General features: G+C 37.9%; 1 protein-coding gene across 1 annotated transcript in view; it reads left to right on the forward strand.

The window, feature by feature from the left end:
* The window catches only part of fstl5 (follistatin-like 5), a 336,564-nt gene that overhangs the window by 223,337 nt on the left and 89,817 nt on the right, over window positions 1-23,410 (forward strand). The window contains exons 7-8 of the mRNA XM_062039647.1: window positions 11,450-11,611; window positions 15,342-15,476. Of these exons, the coding sequence (XP_061895631.1) occupies window positions 11,450-11,611; window positions 15,342-15,476 (297 nt within the window). The remainder of the gene's footprint in view (window positions 1-11,449; window positions 11,612-15,341; window positions 15,477-23,410) is intronic.

The following is a 23,410-nucleotide window of genomic DNA, read 5'->3' on the forward strand; positions in this document are numbered from 1 at the left end:
CTTTAAAGTTTTCTTATAAAATTGTGACTTTTGTCGGGTAAAATTGCGACTCTTTCAATAAAATTGCCCACATTTGAAGCTTTTCTTGTAAAATTGCGACTGTTACTGAGTAAAATTTCAACTTTTATCATAATATTGCACAAATTTTCAGTTTTTCTTGTAAAATTTTGACTTGCGTTGAGTAAAATTACGACTTTTATTGTAATACTGCCAAAACTTTAAAGTTTTCTTATAAAATTGTGACTTTTGTCGGGTAAAATTGCGACTCTTTTCATAAAAATTGCCCACATTTGAAGCTTTTCTTGTAAAATTGCGACAGTTATTGAGTAAAATTTAAACTTTTATCATAATATTGCACAAATGTTAAAAGTTTTTCTTGTAAAATTTTGACTTGCGTTGAGTAAAATTACGACTTTTATTGTAATACTGCCAAAACTTTAAAGTTTTCTTATAAAATTGTGACTTTTGTCGGGTAAAATTGCGACTCTTTTCATACAATTGCCCACATTTGAAGCTTTTCTTGTAAAATTGCGACTGTTACTGAGTACAATTTCAACTTTTATCATAATATTGCACAAATGTTCAGTTTTCCTTGTAAAATTTTGACTTGCGTTGAGTAAAATTACGACTTTTATTGTAATACTGCCAAAACTTTAAAATTTTCTTATAAAATTGTGACTTTTGTCGGGTAAAATTGCGACTCTTTTTATAAAATTGCCCAAATTTGAAGCATTTCTTGTAAAATTGCGACTGTCATTGAGTAAAATTTCAACTTTTATCATAATATTGCACAAATGTTTTTCTTGTAAAATTTTGACCTGCGTTGAGCAAAATGACGACTTTTATTATAACACTGCCAACATTCTAAGTTTTTCTTGTGAAATTGTGACATTTTTGGGTGAAATTCCAACTCATTTTTCACAACAAGCTTTCTTATATTTGCGTAGTATGTATATATTAATAATATTGTAAATACAAATATGTATACATCTATAAAGGGTGGTCCTAATGATTTAGGCATTTTTCTCAGGTCTCAAGAAGGTAAAAAAATACAAGAATGTGTGTGTGTGTGTGTGTGTGTGTGTGTGTGTGTGTGTGTGTGTGTTGGTGCTGGATGTCTGGAAGAGGTTGCTGCGGACGGCAGCCTTGCTGAGTGATTGACGAGCGGCTGGGGCTCAGCATGAGGGGGGTGTCACCACTGCGGTGTCGCAGTCTGCCCGCAGTGTGGTTCTATGGACACCCTTGTACGGATTTGGGTTTTAGGCCGTGGAAGTCCCGCCGACAGCTTGAAGCGTGTATGTGTGTATAAATGATATATACACATTTAGCTGTACAGTATGTGTGTTTGGCTCCCTTTTTTTCAGGAACACTAATACCAAAAGTCACGATAGAGTTCTAAAAACGTTATGACAGACCACCTCAAAAAAAACGAAATACAATTTTACAGTTTTTACTGAATGGTACACCAAAAATGTACATTCTAATAAAAAAAGAGGAATTAACAATATTAACTATAAACAATAAAACACTGAATATTAACAATATATTGTCATGTCTGTGTGATCATGTTTTGTTTTAGTCATGTTTTGTTTTGTTTAGTTATTGGACTCTTTAGTTTCTGTTTACGCTCCATTGTTTTTGTTTCCATGACTACCCATTAGTTTTCACCCGTCCTCATGTCACGCACCTGTCTCACGCTTTGCACTCGCGCACCTGTCACTAATCATGTCACTGCTATTTAAGCCTGTCTGTTTCTGTTGATCGTCCTGGTGATATCATCCATACTACCTCTGCTACCCATGAGATTCCTGTTTACTATAGTTCATGCTTCATGCCATGCCACAGTAAGTGTTTTTGTTTCATGTTCATAGTTAATTGCCTTAGTGCTAGTCTTTTGTTTCATTAGTCAAGTTTGTTCTCCGCCATTGTGCGCGCCTTTTGTTTGCTTCCTTTTTTGTAGTTATAGTGTTCAAATAAAACATGTCCTTACCTTCACGCCTTGCCCGCTCCAACTTTACTTGCATCTCGGGAAAACAAACAACATGTATGAACATCTTTTACTTCTCAGATCAAGCAAAACACAACAAAAATGTAACAAACAGCAAAATATGAATGTAATAAACACCTACAATATTATATATTATCATGTACAAATCTGCTTGTTCCTGGTCTGAGCTGCTGTGACCTAGATTACCCTAATAACTCCTATAACACTCAAAAGTGCAGATTTCCACCATTGAAATACTTTCTCTAGTTCAAGACTTATGCTCATTTAAAAACATCATAATGGCAAATACACTTTTCATGTTTAAGGTCTAAAAAAATGATGTAGAACGTCCGGCGGGCCGGATTGAAAATCTTAACGGGTTGCATTTTGCCCAGATCTGATGTACAGTAAACCCGTCAGGATGGAAGTGGAAAAGAAAATGCCGTCTAATTGGAGATAAGGACCATTTTCCAAGTACATTTTATCACAGTCGATGATACAATTTGAGCACCCGATGCCAATATGGCCAAAATAAGCACACATGCTAACAAGTCGTAGCAAGATAGCATGCCTGTTTTTCAGTGCATTCATGGACACAGCTGGAGAAATACTATACAGGAACACATTTGTACACTACTGGGCATTGGATCCCCCCCAACAGTGTACAAAACGGTCTATTTATCGGCGCATTTAACGTTCAATAAGCCCGCTTCAGCAATTAAAACATGTCTTTGGTGGTACGGTCGAAATGAATAGAATTGTAATAAACAAATGAAACATGCAAAAATCAGGAAATACAATTTTTGAACTCACAATTTTGTAGCGCCCATTCGACGCCGTATAAGCCAGGTGGTACCGCTCGTGGTAGTCGGATATCCTTCTTGAAAATGTCCTTGCAAACATATATCTGCCACCTCATCAACATTTTGCTTTCCTTCTTTGTGAGTACAGGTGAGTTTTATGTGGCTTTCTATGGCTCGTATGGCTCCGGTGCCACTTCCGGTTTTCGCAACCTCCATCCATGCATCCATCTTCTTCTGCTTATCCGAGGTCGGGTGGCGGGGGCACCAGACTTCCCTCTCCCCAGCCACTTCGTCCGGCTCTTCCCGGGGGATCCCGAGGCGTTCCCAGGCCAGCCGGGAGACATAGTCTTCCCAACGCGTCCTGGGTCTTCCCCGCGGCCTCTTACCGGTCGGACGTGCCCTAAACATCCTGACCAGATGCCCCAACCACCTCATCTGGCTCCTCTCCATGTGGAGGAGCAGTGGTTTTACTTTGAGCTCCTCTGGATGGCAGAGCTTCTCACCCTATCTCTAAGGGAGAGCCCCGCCACCCGGCGGAGGAAACTCATTTCGGCCGCTTGTACCCGTGATCTTGTCCTTTCGGTCATAACCCAAAGCTCATGATCATAGGTGAGGATGGGAACGTAGACCGACCGGTAAATTGAGAGCTTTGCCTTCTGGCTCAGCTCCTTCTTCACCACAACGGTTCGACACAGCGTCCGCATTACTGAAGACGCCGCACGATCCACTCTTCCCCCACTCGTGAAAAAGACTCCGAGGTACTTGAACTCCTCCACTTGGGGCAAGATCTCCTCCCCAACTTGGAGATGGCACGCCACCCTTTTCCGGGCGAGAACCATGGACTTGGAGGTGCTGATTCTCATCCCAGTCGCTTCACACTCGGCTGCGAACCGATCCACCGAGAGCTGAAGATCCTGGCCAGATGAAGCCATCAGGACCACATCATCTGCAAAAAGCAGAGACCTAATCCTGCAGCCACCAAACCGGATCCCCTCAGCGCCCTGACTGCGCCTAGAAATTTTGTCCATAAAAGTTCTGAACAGAATCGGTGACAAAGGGCAGCCTTGGCGGAGTCCAATCCTCACTGGAAACGTGTCCGGACCAAGCTCTGACACTGACCGCCACAATCAGACAGTCCGATACCCCATACTCTCTGAGCACTCCCCACAGGACTTCCCGAGGGACACGGTCCAATGCCTTCTCCAAGTCCACAAAGCACATGTAGACTGGTTGGGCAAACTCCCATGAACCTTTAAGGACCCTGCCGAGAGTATAGAGCTGGTCCACAGTTCCACGACCAGGACGAAAACCACACTGTTCCTCCTGAATCCGAGGTTTCTCTCCAGTACACCTGAATAAACCTTACCGGGTAGGCTGAGGAGTGTGATCCCATGATAGTTGGAACACACCCTCCGGTTCCCCCTCTTGAAGAGAGGAACCACCACCCCAGTCTGCCAATCCAGACTGGGACGGTTTAATAAGTATAAAGAGTTTTAGCCACATCGTAAAACTTACAAAGGATTTGTATGATTTAGCGATGAATGAAGAATCCGTACAAGTAGATCCGCTATGGATGACGGAATGGCACTTCTACTTCCGGTTGAAAGCTGAGTCCAAACTGAAGGGCAATGCAGCCGTGCGGCAACTGCAGTGAGCAAACCCGTCCAAAAGATGGCGCCATTGCACAAACAATAACACACCTTTTCGGTCTCTTCGCTTGAATACCTCAAAAATGCAATGAGTGGATTTCCACGACACGTTGAGGAAATGTCGGAAACGGGATAAGGAACAACCGAATAAATGACGGGCCTGATCCTTTCTACCACTTATGTTTACGTTTCGTTACGCGTGTATGGGAGCGGCACCGCAAAGACAGAGATACTGGTGACTGACAAGAGGGTTCACTCTCTTTCTTTCATTCTTCTATAAATAGCTCAAAAAGTCACGGGCACATTTTGGTTAAACTCTCGCGAAATGTCCGAAATGGAGTAAGAAACAAATGACTATGTTCCAGGGCTGATCCGGTTTATTTCTTCCCATTCGTTGGCTTCAACTTCCCTATGTGTGCGTGTTTGTGTGCCCGCCTCCACCCGCAAGGACAACCACAATGGATGGCTGACAGAGGCTTCTTTCATTTTGCTATAAACACAGTAGCTCAAAAAGTCATGAGAAGATTTCCGTTCAACTTTCAGGAAATGTCAGAAATTGAGCAAGAAACAAAAACGAGTACAATTTGGGCCATATATCTCGGTTGGTAGAGTAGCATTGAGGGGTTCCAGGTTCGATCCCAGCTTCCGCTATTGGGCAAGACACTTTACCCCCCTGCTCCCAGTGCCACCCACACTGCTTTAAATGCAACTTAGATATTGGCTTTCACTATGTAAAGCGCTTTGAGTCACTAGAGAAAAGGGCTATATAAAAACCCCTCCTGGTGGGGGCGGGGCGCACATGTGACCCCCGGGCAACATGCTTTATCAGTATCATGCTGTATCGTGATTCAAACCTCGCTCTGTAAAGCTGTGCATTACAAAACATGCTCATTGTCGCCATTCATTCTGACTTCTGTTATAATGTAATCACCACACATGTAGGTATCGATCCGATATCAAGTAGTTCCAGGATCATACATTGGTCATATTCAAAGTCCTCATGTGTCCAGGGATGTATTTACTGACTTTATACACATAATAAGAATTAAAAAAAAGGAAAAGGGATTTTGTGACCGATACCGATACCAACCGATATATGCAGTCGTGGAATTAACACATTATTATGCCTAATTTGGACAACCAGGTATGGTGAAGATAAGGTACTTTTTAAAAAAATTAGTAAAATACGATAAATAAATAAAAACATTTTCTTGAATAAAAAAGAAAGTACAACAATATAAAAACAGTTACATAGAAACTAGTAATGAATGAAAATTAGTAAAATTAACTGTTAAAGGTTAGTACTATTAGTGGACCAGCAGCACGCACAATCATGTGTGCTTACGGACTGTATCCCTTGCAGACTGTATTGATATATATTGATGTATAATGTAGGAAGCAGAATATTAATAACAGAAAGAAACAACCCTTTTGTGTGAATGAGTGCAAATGGGGGAGGGAGGTTTTTTGGGTTGGTGCACTAATTGTAAGTGTATCTTGTGTTTTTTATGTTGATTACATTTTAAAAAAATAAAATGAAATAAAAAAACGATACCGATAATAAAAAAAACGATACCGATAATTTCCGATATTACATTTTAACGCATATATCGGCCGATAATATCGGCAGGCCGATATTATCGGACATCTCTAGTTTTTAAGCCTTTTTTAAAAGCATCCACAGTCTGTGGTGCCCTCAGGTGGTCAGGGAGAGCGTTCCACAGACTGGGAGCGGTGGAGCAGAAACCAATAGGCCACTGAAAAAGAGACCTTTTTGCTCAATATGTTGAAAAATATTCTTAAATGAAGTAAATGCTAGTGCCATTATCTTCACATAACGATATGCATCATGATTTCTTTTTTCATGCTTGAAGTAAGAAATGATGACTTTAAAAAAGCAGTTTTATTCTTGTGAGTGTTAATGACACAGCTTTGCAACAGTTGATATTCTAGTTTCAAGCATGTTTTACTCAATATAGGTCATCATTAGAGTGTCCGCCCTGAGATCGGTAGGTTGTGAGTTCAAACCCCGGCCGGGTCATACCAAAGACTATAAAAATGGGACCCATTACCTCCCTGCTTGGCACTCAGCATCAAGGGTTGGAATTGGGGGTTAAATCACCAAAAATGATTCCCGGGCGCGGCTACGCTGCTGCCCACTGCTCCCCTCACCTCCCAGGGGGTGATCAAGGGGATGGGTCAAATGCAGAGGACAAATTTCACCACACCTACTTTACCTTGAAAATCAGTTTTTACCTTGACAAACAGTTTTTACCTTGAAAATCATTTTTTACCTTGAAAATCAACTTTTGCCTTGAAAATCAGTTTTTACCTTGACAATCAGTTTTTACCTTGAAAATCATTTTTTACCTTGAAAATGAACTTTTACCTTGAAAATCAACGTTTACCTTGAAAATCAGTTTTTACCTTGACAATCAGTTTTTACCTTAAAAATCAGTTTTTACCTTGAAAATTAACTTTTACCTTGAAAATGAAGTTTTACCTTGAAAATCAGTTTTTACCTTGACAATCAGTTTTTACCTTGAAATTTAGTTTTTACCTTGAAAATCAGTTTTTACCTTGAAAATCATATTTTACCTTGAAAATCATTTTTACCTTGAAAATCCGTTTTTACCTTGAAAATCATATTTTACCTTGAAAATCATTTTTACCTTGAAAATCAGTTTTTACCTTGAAAATCATATTTTACCTTGAAAATCATTTTTACCTTGAAAATCAGTTTTTACCTTGAAAATCAGTTTTTGCCTTGAAAATAGTTTTTTACCTTGAAAAACATTTTTTACCTTGAAAATACGTTTTTGCCTTGAATTCAATTTTTACCTTGAAAATATTTTTTACCTTGAAAATCATTTTTACCTTGAAAATCAGTTTTTACCTTGAAAATCAGTTTTTGCCTTGAAAATAGTTTTTTACCTTGAAAAACATTTTATACCTTGAAAATCCGTTTTTGCCTTGAATTCAATTTTTACCTTGAAAATATTTTTTACCTTGAAAATCATTTTTTACCTTGAAAATCCTTTTTTCACCTTGAAAATTAACTTTTACCTTGAAAATCAACCTTTACCTTGAAAATCAACTTTTACCTTGAAAATCATTTTTTACCTTGAAATTAAGTTTTTACCTTGAAATTTAGTTTTTAACTTAAAATTTAGTTTTTACCTTGAAAATAAGTGTTTACCTTGAAAATCAGATTTTGCCTTGAAAATCGACTTTTACCTTGAAAATCATTTTTTACCTTGAAAATTAGTTTTCATCTTGAAAATCAACGTTTACCTTGAAAATCAACATTTACCTTGAAAATCATTTTTTACCTTGAAAATCAGTTTTTACATTGAAAATCTTTTTTTACCTTGAAAATTATTTTTTACTTTGAAAATCAACTTTTACCTTGAAAATCAGTTTTTACCTTGAAATTTAGTTTTTACCTTGAAAATCAGTTTTTACCTTAAAAATTAGTTTTTACCTTGAAAATCATTTTTTACCTTGAAAATCATTTTTTACCTTGAAAATCAGTTTTTACCTTGAAAATCATTTTTTACTTTGAAAATTAACTTTTACCTTGAAAATCAACTTTTACATTGAAAATCATTTTTTACTTTCAAAATTAACTTTTATCTTGAAAATCAACTTTTACCTTGAAAATAATTTTTTACCTTGAAATATAGTGTGTGACAATCATTGGTACTTTAACTTTAACTTAACTTTAACATCTCAGCAACAAGCTGTAATATCTTACTGAGATCATTTAGGACCAAAACACTTAAAACAAGTAAAACACTCTAACATAAAATCTGCTTCGTGAGAAGAATTCTCTTATCAGACAGAAAATAAGCAAATATCACCCTTATTTGAGAGATTTCATCTTACTTAGATTTCACTTTTTGCAGTGTAGGGGTGCAAACAAATATGAATCTCGATTCTTTTTCATCCCAAATCTAAATGAATTCTTGATTTTCAAAAAATGTAATTTATATTTTTTGTAAGTATCCATTTTAAAAATATGTTTTTAAGGCCATCTCCATGCAATCCGAATGAGATTGTCTTTATGGTACTTTTCATAGCGAACTTCCTTCCATTGATATTCATGTTGCATGCTGCAGGATTAGCAAGACGTGTGCATAAATACATATTATTATCATCATCGTCATTATTTGATCTGCCATCGATTGATCTGCCGCTACTCGGATGTGTTTTTGTTTTCTTGCCATGGGGGCAAAGACGTGACACCGCAGCTGTGTCGCGTGCGGAAATGTGTCAAGTCAGCTTGTACGACCCTCTGCTTTTTGTCAAAGCCTTGTCTGCTCGCTGACAAAAAGGTTACATAAAATCAATAGGAGGCAAGGGGAAAAAAATCAATGAGCTCCTAATGGTGCTCACGCTTATTTATGTTTGATTTGTACAAAAGCTTATTGATGTTCCATCATCCACCTCAACTGCTGCTCTTTTTGATCATATTGATGTTCAATCATGCTGGATTTCCTACTCTCAACCTGACATCACAGGGCTTGGATCAGTTCAATCAATCAATCAATCAATCAATCAATCAATCAAAGTTTATTTATATAGCCCTTAATCACACGTGTCTCAAAGGGCTGCACAAGCCACAACAACAGATCAAGAAAAAAACTCAACCCGATGGGAAACATGAGAACAGCTAGCGCCTCATCCGTGGTCAAAATATTAGCTCAATTGGAATTTGATGCCTGCAACATGTTTCAAAAAAGCTGGCACAAGTGGCAAAAAAGACTGATAAAGTTGAGGAATGCTCATGAAAGACTTATTTGGAACATCCCACAGGTGAACAGGCTAATTGGGAACAGGTGGGTGCCATGATTGGGTATAAAAGCAGCTTCCATGAACGGGGCGAGGGTCACCACTTTGTCGACAAATGCCTGAGCTAATTGTTTGAGAACAAGATTTCTCAAGCAGCTACGTGCCAACTCATCCTGGCCTCATCAGGCCTTCAAATTAAAAGCATGCCACTAAATGTTTCACCTTGAAAATCATTTTTTGCCTTGAAAATCAACTTTTACCTTGAAAATCAGTTTTTACCTTGACAATCAGTTTTTACCTTGAAAATCATTTTTACCTTGAAAATCAGTTTTTGCCTTGAAAATAATTTTTTACCTTGAAAATCATTTTTTACCTTGAAGATCAGTTTTTGCCTTGAAATCAATGTTTACCTTGACAATCAGTTTTTACTTTGAAATTTAGTTTTTACCTTGAAAATCATTTTTACCTTGAAAATCATTTTTTACCTTGAAAATCAGTTTTTGCCTTGAAAATAGTTTTTTACCTTGAAAATCATTTTTTACCTTGAAAATCAGTTTTTGCCTTGAAATCAATTTTTACCTTGAAAATATTTTTTACCTTGAAAATCATTTTTTCACCTTGAAAATTAACTTTTACCTTGAAAATCAACTTTTACCTTGAAAATCAACTTTTACCTTGAAAATAATGTTTTACCTTGAAATTTAGTTTTTACCTTGAAATTTAGTTTTTACCTTGAAATTTAGTTTTTACCTTGAAAATAATTCTTTACCTTGAAAATCAGATTTTGCATTGAAAATCAACTTTTACCTTGAAAATCATTTGTTACCTTGAAAATTAGTTTGTACCTTAAAAATCAACTTTTACCTTGAAAATAATTTTTTACCTTGAAAATTATTTTTTTACCTTGAAAATCAACTTTTACCTTAAAAATAATTTTTTACCTTGAAAATCTTTTTTTACCTTGAAAATCAGTTTTTACCTTGAAAATTAGTTTTTACCTTGAAAAACAACTTTTACCTTGAAAATCAACTCTTACCTTGAAAATCAACATTTACCTTGAAAATAGCTTGACAATCAGTTTTTGCCTTGAAAATCAGTTTTTACATTGAAAATAAATTTTTACCTTGAAAATTATTTTTTACTTTGAAAATCAACTTTTACCTTGAAAATTATTTTTTACTTTGAAAATCAACTTTTACCTTGAAAATCAGTTTTTACCTTGAAATTTAGTTTGTAGTTTGAAAATCAACTTTTACCTTGAAAATCATTTTTTACCTTGAAAATCATTTTTTACCTTGAAAATCAGTTTTTACGTTGAAAATTAGTTTTTACCTTGAAAATCAACTTTTACCTTGAAAATCATTTTTTAGCTTGACAATCAGTTTTTGCCTTGAAAATCAGTTTTTACATTGAAAATCAGTTTTTACCATGGTAATAATTTTTTACTTTGAAAATCAACTTTTACCTTGAAAATCAGTTTTTACCTTGACATTTAGTTTTTACCTTGAAAATCAGTTTTTACCTTGAAATTTAGTTTTTACCTTGAAAATCAGTTTTTACCTTGAAATTTAGTTTTTACCTTGAAAATCAGTTTTTACCTTGAAAATCAGTTTTTACCTTGAAAATCATTTTTTACCTTGAAAATTAACTTTTACCTTGAAAATCAACTTTTACCTTGAAAATCAACTTTTACCTTGAAAATCAACTTTTACCTTGAAAATTAACTTTTACCTTGAAAATCAACTTTTACCTTGAAAATCAACTTTTACCTTGAAAATCATTTTTTACCTTGAAAATTAACTTTTACCTTGAAATTTAGTTTTTACCTTGAAAATCATTGTTTACCTTGAAAATCATTTTTTACCATGAAAATCATTTTTTACCTTGAAAATCAGTTTTTGTCTTGAAAATCAGTTTTTACCTTTAAAATCATTTTTTACCTTGAAAATTAGTTTTTACCTTGAAAATTAGTTTTTACCTTGAAACGCAACTTTTACCTTGAAAATAATTGTTCACCCCCCCACCACTACTATAAATTATAGTTAAAAGAGCAGAATTTCTCATATTTTTTGGAAAATGTCCTCATTTTCAAATGCAAATGTTGGCAGGTGAGGACATTTTTATCCAATGTGAGAATATTAATGAATGGATCAATTTGATACTCTTCATGTGAAATGAAGTGTTTGTCTAAAACTTGTTTTCTGCTGGCCCCTCAGTGCCGCCCGTCATCCGGGTGTACCCAGAGAGCCAAGCCAGGGAGCCGGGCGTCACCGCCAGCCTGCGCTGCCATGCTGAGGGCATCCCTCGCCCCCTGCTGGCCTGGCTGAAGAACGGCATGGACATCACACCCAAGCTGTCCAAGCAGCTCAGCCTGCAAGGTGCACTCGTGCGTTCTTCCCCTCCTGCACTCATGCTCACTTCACAGCAGTTTACTTGTGTGCGATATCATGTGCGATACAAGCAAATCTGTAAAAGTAAAAGAGCGCAGAACAAAGCTGTTGTCTTGCCTTTTACCATGCTAATGTTAGCATGCTAACGTTTTATGATAGCATTTGAGCTAATGTTTTTATTTTTAGCCTAATAATCACGGATTTTGTTGCCATTTTAGAAGTACAAACGTGTATGTTAGCTTTTCCCCTGCTAACATCAACATGCTATGTTAGCATGCTAGCATTTTAGCTTATTTTGCACGTTTTAACGTAACGATCACATCTTTTGTTCCTCTGCACGATATTAGAAGTATGCTAGCTGTTCCCGTCTTAGCACGCTAACATTTTACGCTAGCATTTAGCACGGCATGGCCGCTCTACCAACCGAGCCACGCTGTTTGTGTACAAGTAAAAGAGCGCAGAACAAAGCTGTTGTCTTGCCTTTCACCATGCTAAAGTTACCTAGATAATATTACCATGCTAAAGTTACCTTGATAATGTTACCATGCTGATGTTAGCATGTTAATGTTAGCATGCTAACGTCTTATGATAGCATTTGAGCTAATTTTGTTATTTTTAGCCTAATAATCACGGATTTCGTTGCCATTTTATTAGTATGTTAGCTGTTTTCCTGCTAACATTAACATACTACGTTAGCATGCTAAAATTTTAGCTTATTTTGTACATTTTAACCTAACAATCACATATGTCGTTCCACTGCATTGAGACTTTTATTAGTAGATTGCACAGTACAGTACATGTAGTAATAATAGCAATAAATAAAATAGAAAATATATGTAATAATAAATCTAAATACAGTATATTAAAATCAAATCAAATCAAATCAACTTTATTTAAAAATTTACCACAGGGGTAGCCAAAGTGATGTACAGGTTAAAAGATAACACAAGAGAAACGAGCAAGCACACCACAACACAAACAGAGTACGATAAAAAAAAATAAAAATTAAAAAATAGATAAAATACGGAGCCCCTGAAGGGACATGGGGGAAAAACATTTTTTAATAATTTTATTTTATTTTTAATTTTTTTTTTAGACATAAGAAACTTTCTCATGCACACAAGAAACTTTTTATAAAAATATAAAAAAATTAAAAAAAAGTTTTTTTTTACATTTTTTTAGACATGTATCTCGTGCGCACGAGATACATTCCTAAAAAAAAAAAATTTTTTTTTTTTTTTTTGTTTTAGACATGTATCTCGTTTGTGCGCACGAGAACATTTTTATAAAGTTATAAAAAAAAAAAGAAACAATTGTGTTTTTTGAAAACATTTTTGGACATGTATCTATTTCTAAAAAAAAAAATATATATATATTTTATATTTTTAATCCTTTTATTTTTTAGGCATATATCTTGTGCGCAAGAGAAACTATCTTGTGCGCACTAAAAAAAATATATATATATATAAAATAAATAAATTATAAAAGACCCAGGACACGTTGGGAAGACTATGTCTCCCGGCTGGCCTGGGAACGCCTCAGGATCCCCCGGGAGGAGCTGGACGAAGTGGCTGGGGAGAGGGAAGTCTGGGTTTCCCTGCTTAGGCTGCTTCCCCCGCGACCCTACCTCGGATAAGCGGAAGAAGATGGATGGATGGATGGATGGATAAATTATAAAATGTTTTTTTATTTTTTTTATAACTTTATAAAAAGTTTTAATAATTTTTTTATTTTTTTATTTTTTAGACATGTATCTCTTGCGCACAAGAAACTTTCTCGTGCGCACAAGAAACTTTTTATAAAGTTATAAAAAAATATAAATATTTTTTTTTATTTTTTTTATTTTTTTTAGACATGTAAATATTTCTAAAAAAAAAAAAGAAAAACATTTTTTTTTTTTTTTTGGACATGTATCTCGTGCGCACGAGAAACTATCTTGTGTGCAGGAGATACATGTCCAAAAAAATATTAAAATTAAATAACATTATAAAAGAAAACAATTTCCTCCATGTCCCTTTAGTAGCTCCGTAATAAAACATTAAAAAAAAAAAATATATATATATATATAAGTGTGCTAGCTGTTCCCGTGTTAGCACGCTAACATTTTATGCTAGCATTTAGCATGGCACGGCGGCTCTACCAACCAACCGAGCCGCGCTGCTGGTGTACAAGTCAAAATAATTTTTTACCTTGAAATTTAGTTTTTACCTTGAAATTTAGTTTTTACCTTGAAAATAATATTTTACCTTGAAAATCAACTTTTACGTTAAAAATCAACTTTTGCCTTGAAAATCAACTTTTACCTTGAAAATCACCTTTTACGTTAAAAATCAACTTTTGCCTTGAAAATCAACTTTTACCTTGAAAATCAGTTATTACCTTGAAAATCAGATTTTACCTTCAAAATTAACTTATATCTTGAAAATTAACTTTTACCTTGAAAATAATTTTTTACCTTGAAATTTAGTTTTTACCTTGAAATTTAGTTTTTACCTTGAAAATAATATTTTACCTTGAAAATCAACTTTTACGTTAAAAATCAACTTTTGCCTTGAAAATCAACTTTTACCTTGAAAATCAGTTATTACCTTGAAAATCATTTTTTACTTTGAAAATTAACTTTTACCTTGAAAATTAACTTTTACCTTGAAAATCAACTTTTACCTTGAAAATCATTTTTTACCTTGAAAATCATTTTTTACCTTGAAAATTAACTTTTACCTTGAAAATCAACATTTACCTTGAAAATCATTTTTTACCTTGAAATTTAGTTTTTACCATGAAAATAATTTTTTACCTTGAAAATCAACTTTTACCTTGAAAATAATTTTTTACCTTGAAATTTAGTTTTTACCATGAAAATAATTTTTACCTTGAAAATCAACTTTTACGTTGAAAATCAACTTTTGCCTTGAAAATCAACTTTTACCTTGAAAATCAGTTATTACCTTGAAAATCATTTTTTACTTTGAAAATTAACTTTTACCTTGAAAATCAACTTTTACCTTGAAAATCATTTTTTACCTTGGAAATTAACTTTTACCTTGAAAATTAACTTTTACCTTGAAAATCAACTTTTACCTTGAAAATCAACTTTTACCTTGAAAATCATTTTTTACCTTGAAAATTAACTTTTACCTTGAAAATCAACATTTACCTTGAAAATCATTTTTCACCTTGAAATTTAGTTTTTACCATGAAAATAATTTTTTACCTTGAAAATTAACTTTTACCTTGAAAATCAACTTTTACCTTGAAAATCATTTTTTACCTTGAAATTTAGTTTTTACCATGAAAATAATTTTTTACCTTGAAAATCAACTTTTATGTTGAAAATCAACTTTTGCCTTGAAAATCAACTTTTACCTTGAAAATCAGATTTTATTATTTTTTTTTAGACATAAGAAACTTTCTCATGCACACAAGAAACTTTTTATAAAAATATTTAAAAAAAAAAAAAAAAAGAAGTTTTTTTTTACATTTTTTAGACATGTATCTCGTGCGCACGAGATACATTCCTAAAAAAAAAAAAAATGTTTTTTTTATATATAAGTGTGCTAGCTGTTCCCGTGTTAGCACGCTAACATTTTATGCTAGCATTTAGCATGGCACGGCGGCTCTACCAACCAACCGAGCCGCGCTGCTGGTGTACAAGTCAAAGAGCGTAGAATCTAACAAAGGACGCTCCTCACCAAGTCTTCTCTGCTTCTGCTCGCAGCTAACGGCAGCGAGGTGCACATCAGCAACGTGCACTTCGAAGACACCGGCGCCTACACCTGTGTCGCCAAGAGCCAGGCGGGCGTCGACCAGGACATCTCCTCGCTGTTTGTGGAGGACTCGGCGCGCAAAACCCGTGAGTGGAAGTCTGCTCTTCAAGGGTTTCATGCTAGAGTTGGAGTACAGCAATACGATACCGCCTCTAAAAAGCACTGGTCCATCCAACCCGTCGTCACGTGGTGACATTGCTGGTTTTACGAGCAGAGGAGCATGTTCGGCAGCGCACACACACGGAGTACATACAAGCAGACACAGTGTGTAGACAAAAAAGGGAGAACGGACGCATTTTGGTGTAAAAAGTAAAGATAAAGGTGAAGTCATAACACTGAAACACCCTCAGGAAGAGCTGCTTTAAGACAAGGCTAGAGAGCTAGCGGCTAACGTCCATCCACAGTGTTTTAGCTACTTCTAAATCACTAAATAAAGTAAGTTTTGTTACAAGTAGCATTATCATAGGAGGACGAAGAATAGCTAAACATGCTTCACTACACACCGTAGGAGGATACAATAGCTCACCGCCGTCACAATGTAAACAAACGCCATGGGTGGATCTACACCTGACATCCACTGTAATGATACCAAGTACATGTAGTCGATACTACTATGATTACATCAATATTTTTTAGCATCACAAACATCTTTTGTTTTAGTTCATATTATGTTTATAAAGTCAGTAAATACGTCCCTGGACACATGAGGACTTTGAATATGACCAATGTATGATCCTGTAACTACTTGGTATCGGATTGATACCTAAATGTGTGGTATCATCCAAAACTAATGTAAAGCATCAAACAAGAGAATAATAAGTGATTATTACATTTGAACAGAAGTGTAGATAGAGCATGTTAAAAGAGAAAACAGGGCGACACCTACCCTTTACATCAGTATTTCTTAACCCTATTATTATTGGTTAATTAGGTATTATATTTTATTGTACGATCCTGTAACTACTTGGTATCGGATCGATATTTAAATGTGTGGTATCATCCAAAACTAATGTCAAGTATCAAAGAAGAGAAGAATAAGCGATTATATATATATATATATATATATATATATATATATATATATATATATATATATATATATATATATATATATATATATATATATATATATAATCAATAAAGTACTATCTATCTATATAATCAATAAAGTACTATCTATTTATCTATCTATCTATCTATCTATCTATCTATCTATCTATCTATCTATCTATCTATCTATCTATATATATATATATATATATATATATATATATATATATATATATATATATATATATATATATATATATATATATATATATATATATATATATGTGTGTGTGTGTGAATGTTTTGGAGCATTCATGCAATAATACAAATCCAGAAGCACATTTATACATTATGTATATATATATATATATATATATATATATATATATATATATATATATATATATATATATATATATATATATATATATATATATATATATATATATATATATAACTAAAACTAAGATGCATGTTTCAATCAAACAGTTGCTGTGTAATAAGTACAATACTTAGAGTAGCAACACTTTTTAGGGCGCAACAAACAACAAAAGAGCACACTATTAACTCCAAACAACTTCTGCCATCTAACGTCCTGGACTTGCAACTGTAACTGCAACCTAATGCCATACTTGCAACTGATTTTTCGGGAAATTGCAGGATTTTCCTTGAAAAATTCCAAAAATTCCCAGATTTCCCAGAATTCCAAGTTTTCCGGGACATTTTATCACATTCAAAATGATTTGGCCATTTTTCAAACTTTCACCATTTCCACATTTTTAAACCTATTCAAACCATTCCACCTTAAACATATTCCAGCATCCTGGAAATTTAAACTACCTTTTTTTCCAAGTTCGAAAAAATTCCAGGATTTTCCGGAATTCCTGGTTTTCCAAAGCTCTATGTCCACCTTTTGTGCTGGCGACTACTTCTTCCATATTTTTCAATGCATTTCAACCGTTCCACCGTCAAAACATTCCACTTAGTTAGGACCAAAAAAAATGTTGTTTTTTGAACTGGAAAAATTCCCAGTTTTCCCGAAATTCCAGGAATTCCATATTACCATTTCGCAATTCAACATGTTACTACTAAAACATTTCTCGACCGATTTCAAAAATCCCAACACCAACCGTTTCAACTCATTCAGAACATTCATGTTTTTTACCATTTTAAAAAAAGTTGCCGCTTTTCCCGAAATTCCCAATTTTTTGGGAAATTCCCATTTTAAACCAATGGGACATTCTTCAAAGTTCCACAATTCCCACAATTTTCATCTGATTCAAACTGTTCCAACTTCAAAATATTCAGCCTTTTCAGGGATTGTGTGCTCTACTTCAACAATTCAAATTTTTTTTCCCGGATTTCCCAAAATTCCTTTTTTTTTGTTGCATTTTCCCCATTCAAAATTAATTGACCATCCATCCATCCATCCATCTTCTTCCGCTTAACCGAGGTCGGGTCGCGGGGGCAGCAGCCTAAGCAGGGAAACCCAGACTTCCATCTCCCCAGCCACTTCGTCCAGCTCCTCCCGGGGGATCCCAAGGCGTTCCCAGGCCAGCCGGGAGACATAGTCTTCCTAACGTGTCCTGGGTCTGCCCCGCGGCCTCCTACCGGTCGGACGTGCCCTAAACACCTCCCTAGGGAGGCGTTCGGGTGGCATCCTGACCAGATGTCCGTACCACCTCATCTGGCTCCTCTCGATGTGGAGGAGCAGCGGCTTTACTTTGAGCTCCCCCCGGATGACAGAGCTTCTCACACTATCTCTAAGGGAGAGCCCCACCACCCGGCGGAGGAAACTCATTTCGGCCGCTTGTACCCGTGATCTTGTCCTTTCGGTCATAACCCAAAGCTCATGACCATAGGTGAGGATGGGAACGTAGATCGACCGGTAAACTGAGAGCTTTGCCTTCCGGCTCAGCTCCTTCTTCACCACAACGGATCGATACAGCGTCCGCATTACTGAAGACGCCGCACCGATCCGCCTGTCGATCTCACGATCCACTCTTCCCCCACTCGTGAACAAGACTCCAAGGTACTTGAACTCCTCCACTTGGGGCAGGGTCTCCTCCGCAACCCGGAGATGGCACTCCACCCTTTTCCGGGCGAGAACCATGGACTCAGACTTGGAGGTGCTGATTCTCATCCCAGTCGCTTCACACTCAGCTGCGAACCGATTCAGTAAGAGCTGAAGATCCTGGCCAGATGAAGCCATCATGACAACATAATCTGTAAAAAGCAGAGACTTAATCCTGCAGCCACCAAACCAGATCCCCTCAACGCCCTGACTGCGCCTAGAAATTCTGTCCATAAAAGTTCTGAACAGAATGGGTGACAAAGGGCAGCCTTGGCGGAGTCCAACCCTCACTGGAAACGTGTCCGACTTACTGCCGGCAATGCGGACCAAACTCTGGCACTGATCATACAGGGAGCGGACCGCCACAATCAGACAGTCCGATACCCGATACTCTCTGAGCACTCTCCACAGGACTTCCCGAGGGACACGGTCGAATGCCTTCTGCAAGTCCACAAAGCACATGTAGACTGGTTGGGCAAACTCCCATGCACCCTCAAGGACCCTGCCGAGAGTATAGAGCTGGTCCACAGTTCCACGACCAGGACGAAAACCACACTGTTCCTCCTGAATCCGAGGTTCGACTATCCGGCGTAGCCTCCTCTCCAGCACACCTGAATAGACCTTACCGGGAAGGCTGAGGAGTGTGATCCCACGATAGTTAGAACACACCCTCTGGTTCCCCTTGTTAAAGAGAGGAACCACCACCCCGGTCTGCCAATCCAGAGGCACCGCCCCCGATGTCCACGCGATGCTGCAGAGTCTTGTCAACCAAGACATTCCCACAGCATCCAGAGCCTTAAGGAACTACGGGCGGATCTCATCCACCCCCGGGGCCTTGCCACCGAGTAGATTTTTAACTACCTCAGCAACTTCAGCCCCAGAAATGGGAGAGCCCACCACAGATTCCCCAGGCACTGCTTCCTCATAGGAAGACGTGTTGGTGGGATTTGAGGAGGTCTTCGAAGTATTCCCTCCACCGATCCACAACATCCGCAGTCGTTTTCCATGGCTTCCCCGAACTCCTCCCATGTCCGAGTTTTTGCCTCCGCGACCGCTGAAGCCGCACACCGCTTGGCCTGTCGGTACCTGTCCGCTGCCTCAGGAGTCCTATGAGCCAAAAGAACCCGATAGGACTCCTTCTTCAGCTTGACGGCATCCCTCACCGCCGGTGTCCACCAACGGGTTCTAGGATTACCGCCACGACAGGCACCAACTACCTTGCGGCCACAGCTCCAATCATCCGCCTCGACAATAGAGGTGCGGAACATGGTCCATTCGGACTCAATGTCCAGCACCTCCCTCGTGACATGTTCAAAGTTCTTCCGGAGGTGGGAATTGAAACTCTCTCTGACAGGAGACTCTGCCAGACGTTCCCAGCAAACCCTCACAATGCGTTTGGGCCTGCCAGGTCTGTCCGGCATCCTCCCCCACCATCGCAGCCAACTCACCACCAGGTGGTGATCGGTAGAAAGCTCCGCCACTCTCTTCACCCGAGTGTCCAAAACATGAGGCCGCAAATCCGACGACACAACTACAAAGTCGATCATGAAACTGCGGCCTAGGGTGTCCTGGTGCCAAGTGCACATATGGACACCCTTATGTTTGAACATGGTGTTCGTTATGGACAATCTGTGACGGGCACAAAAGTCCAATAACAAAACACCGCTCGGGTTCAGATCCGGGCGGCCATTCTTCCCAATCACGCCTCTCCAGGTTTCACTGTCGCTGCCAACATGAGCGTTGAAGTCCCCCAGTAGAACGAGGGAATCACCCGGGGTGGCACTCTCAAGTACTCCCTCGAGCGGATCCAAAAAGGGTGGGTACTCTGAGCTGCGGTTTGGCGCGTAAGCGCAAACCACAGTCAGGACCCGTTCCCCCACCCGAAGGCGGAGGGAAACTACCCTCTCGTCCACCGGGTTGAACTCCAACATGCAGGCTCTGAGCCGGGGGGAAACAAGAATTGCCACCCCAGCCCGTCGCCTCTCACTGCCGGCAACGCCAGAGTGGAAGAGAGTCCAGCCCCTCTCGAGAGAACTGGTTCCGGAGCCCTTGCTGTGCGTCGAAGTGAGTCCGACTATGTCTAGCCGGAACTGCTCCACCTCGCGTACTAGCTCAGGCTCCTTCCCCCCCAGCGAGGTGACGTTCCACGTCCCAAGAGCTAGCTTCTGTAGCCGAGGATCGGACCGCCAAGTGCCCTGCCTTCGGCTGCCGCCCAGCTCACTTCGCACCCGACCTCTATGACCCCTGCTTTGGGTGGTGAGCCCATTGGAGGGGGGACCCACGTTGCCTCTTCAGGCCCGGCCACCAGGCGCTCGCCATCGTGCCCCACCTCCGGGCCTGGCTCCAGAGGGGGGCCCCGGTGACCCGCGTCCGGGCGAGGCAAATCTGGGTTCCTTGTTTTTATCTTTCATTGTTATTTTAATTTATTTATTTTTAATTTCCAAGTTGCACAATTCCCACATTTTTGAAGCTATTCAAACCATTTCAACATCATCAACACATTCAACTCATCCCGGACATTCAAACTAACACTTTCCCAAGTTCCAAACCAAACTCCGGTTTTCCTGGAAAATCAAAGCATTCCAACATTCAAACTATTCTTACATTCATACTACATTCTGTCAGCATTTCAGTTCAACTTCAGCATTGGAGCATTCACACGCAATTCCTTCAGGAATGTCTTCTTCCAGTTTACTAAATGACATTTGCCAGTGTCGCACGATGATGGTGGCAAGTAAGGAAACCCGAACAAAGTTAACTAAAATGCTTGCATAAAACGTTAGCATTTTATTAACAACATGGCAACAGGGGAACAGCTAGCCTACTTCCAAGATGAGTAACAAAATTGATGATTATTTCTGTAGTAGTGTCAAAGCAGTGACCTCTGACCTCCTGCAGTGTGACAGGACTATACAGTATAAGTGTATCATTAGGAAGCCTAATTACTTTCATGCAGCTGATGATTACGCGTCTCCATCCCCAAACACCATTTCTGACATTTCTTGGAAGGTCACAGTTAATTAGTGTGTGTGTGTGTGTGTGTGTGTGTGTCCTTATTCACCATTTAAAATCAGTTACTTGTCTCTAGGAACAATGTTGTTTGTTGACGTATTGACTTACAAAACCAAATAACTGCTGACCTTTAACTATGTACCAGCAGCAAACTTATTAGGGAGTAAAAACAGGAACACAACAACAGAATGGAAAACAAATTCATGTTTCTGTATTTTAGTTGGGGGATGGGTACCATTCCCATTCAAACCAATACAGCAATATCAGTACTCAACGATACCAATTTTTGGTACTTTGTGTGTGTTGATAAATATGAATTGCTTTTAAAAATAATAACTGGATGAGGGAATTCCTGAAGGTATTGCGTGTGAATGATCCAATGCTCTAAATGATTCGGAGCATAAATGTCCTGAATGAGCTGAATTGGTTGGTGTTGGAATTGTTTCAATCGGTCAAGAAATGTTGAATTAGTAACAGTTTTTAATTGAGAAATTCCTGGAATTTCGGGAAAACCGGGATTTTTTCCAGTTCCTTAACCAACTTGGGTTTTGTCCTGAATGTGAGGAGTGTTTTGACGGTAGAACGGTTGAAATGGGTTGAAAAATGTGAAAGGAGTAGTCGAACTTAAGGGTGGATATAGGTTACCAAGAAACGGGAATTCCTGGAAATGTGTTGAATGTGGAAAAATAGTAGTTTGAATGTCCAGGATGAGTTGAATATGTTGATGATGTTGGAATGGTTTGAATAGGTTGAAACATGTGGGAATTGTGCAACTTGGAAAAATGTCCCATTCATTTCAATGGGAACTTTCTGGAAATGTGAGAATTTTGGGAAAAGCGGGATCTTTTGGGAAAATGAGCATGGATGACCTGAATGAGCTGAATTGGTTGGTGTTGGAATTGTTTAAATCGGTCAAGAAATGTTAAATTAGTAACAGTTTTTAATTGAGAAATTCCTGGAATTTCGGGAAAACCGGGAATTTTTCCAGTTCCTTAACCAACTTGGGTTTTGTCCTGAATGTGAGGAGTGTTTTGACGGTATAACGGTTGAAATGGGTTGAAAAATGTGAAAGGAGTAGTCGAACTTAAGGGTGGATATAGGTTACCAAGAAACGGGAATTCCTGGAAATGTGTTGAATGTGGAAAAATAGTAGTTTGAATGTCCAGGATGAGTTGAATATGTTGATTATGTTGGAATGGTTTGAATAGGTTGAAAAATGTGGGAATTGTGCAACTTGGAAAAATGTCCCATTCATTTCAATGGGAACTTTCTGGAAATGTGAGAATTTTGGGAAAAGCGGGATCTTTTGGGAAAATGAGCATGGATGACCTGAATGAGCTGAATTGGTTGGTGTTGGAATTGTTTCAATCGGTCAAGAAATGTTGAATTAGTAACAGTTTTTAATTGACAAATTCCTGGAATTTCGGGAAAACCGGGAATTTTTCCAGCTCCTTAACCAACTTGGGTTTTGTCCTGAATTTTAGGAGTGTTTTGACGGTAGAACGGTTGAAATGGGTTGAAAAATGTGAAAGGAGTAGTCGAACTTAAGGGTGGAAATATGTTACCAAGAAACGGGAATTCCTGGAAATGTGTTGAATGTGGAAAAATAGTAGTTTGAATGTCCAGGATGAGTTGAATATGTTGATGATGTTGGAATGGTTTGAATAGGTTGAAAAATGTGGGAATTGTGCAACTTGGAAAAATGTCCCATTCATTTCAATGGGAACTTTCTGGAAATTTGTGAATTTTGGGAAAAGCGGGATCTTTTGGGAAAATGAGCATGGATGACCTGAATGAGCTGAATTGGTTGGTGTTGGAATTGTTTCAATCGGTCAAGAAATGTTGAATTAGTAACAGTTTTTAATTGAGAAATTCCTGGAATTT

This window comes from Entelurus aequoreus, linkage group LG28 (assembly GCF_033978785.1).
Source record: "Entelurus aequoreus isolate RoL-2023_Sb linkage group LG28, RoL_Eaeq_v1.1, whole genome shotgun sequence".
Classification (NCBI taxonomy): Eukaryota; Metazoa; Chordata; class Actinopteri; order Syngnathiformes; family Syngnathidae; genus Entelurus; species Entelurus aequoreus.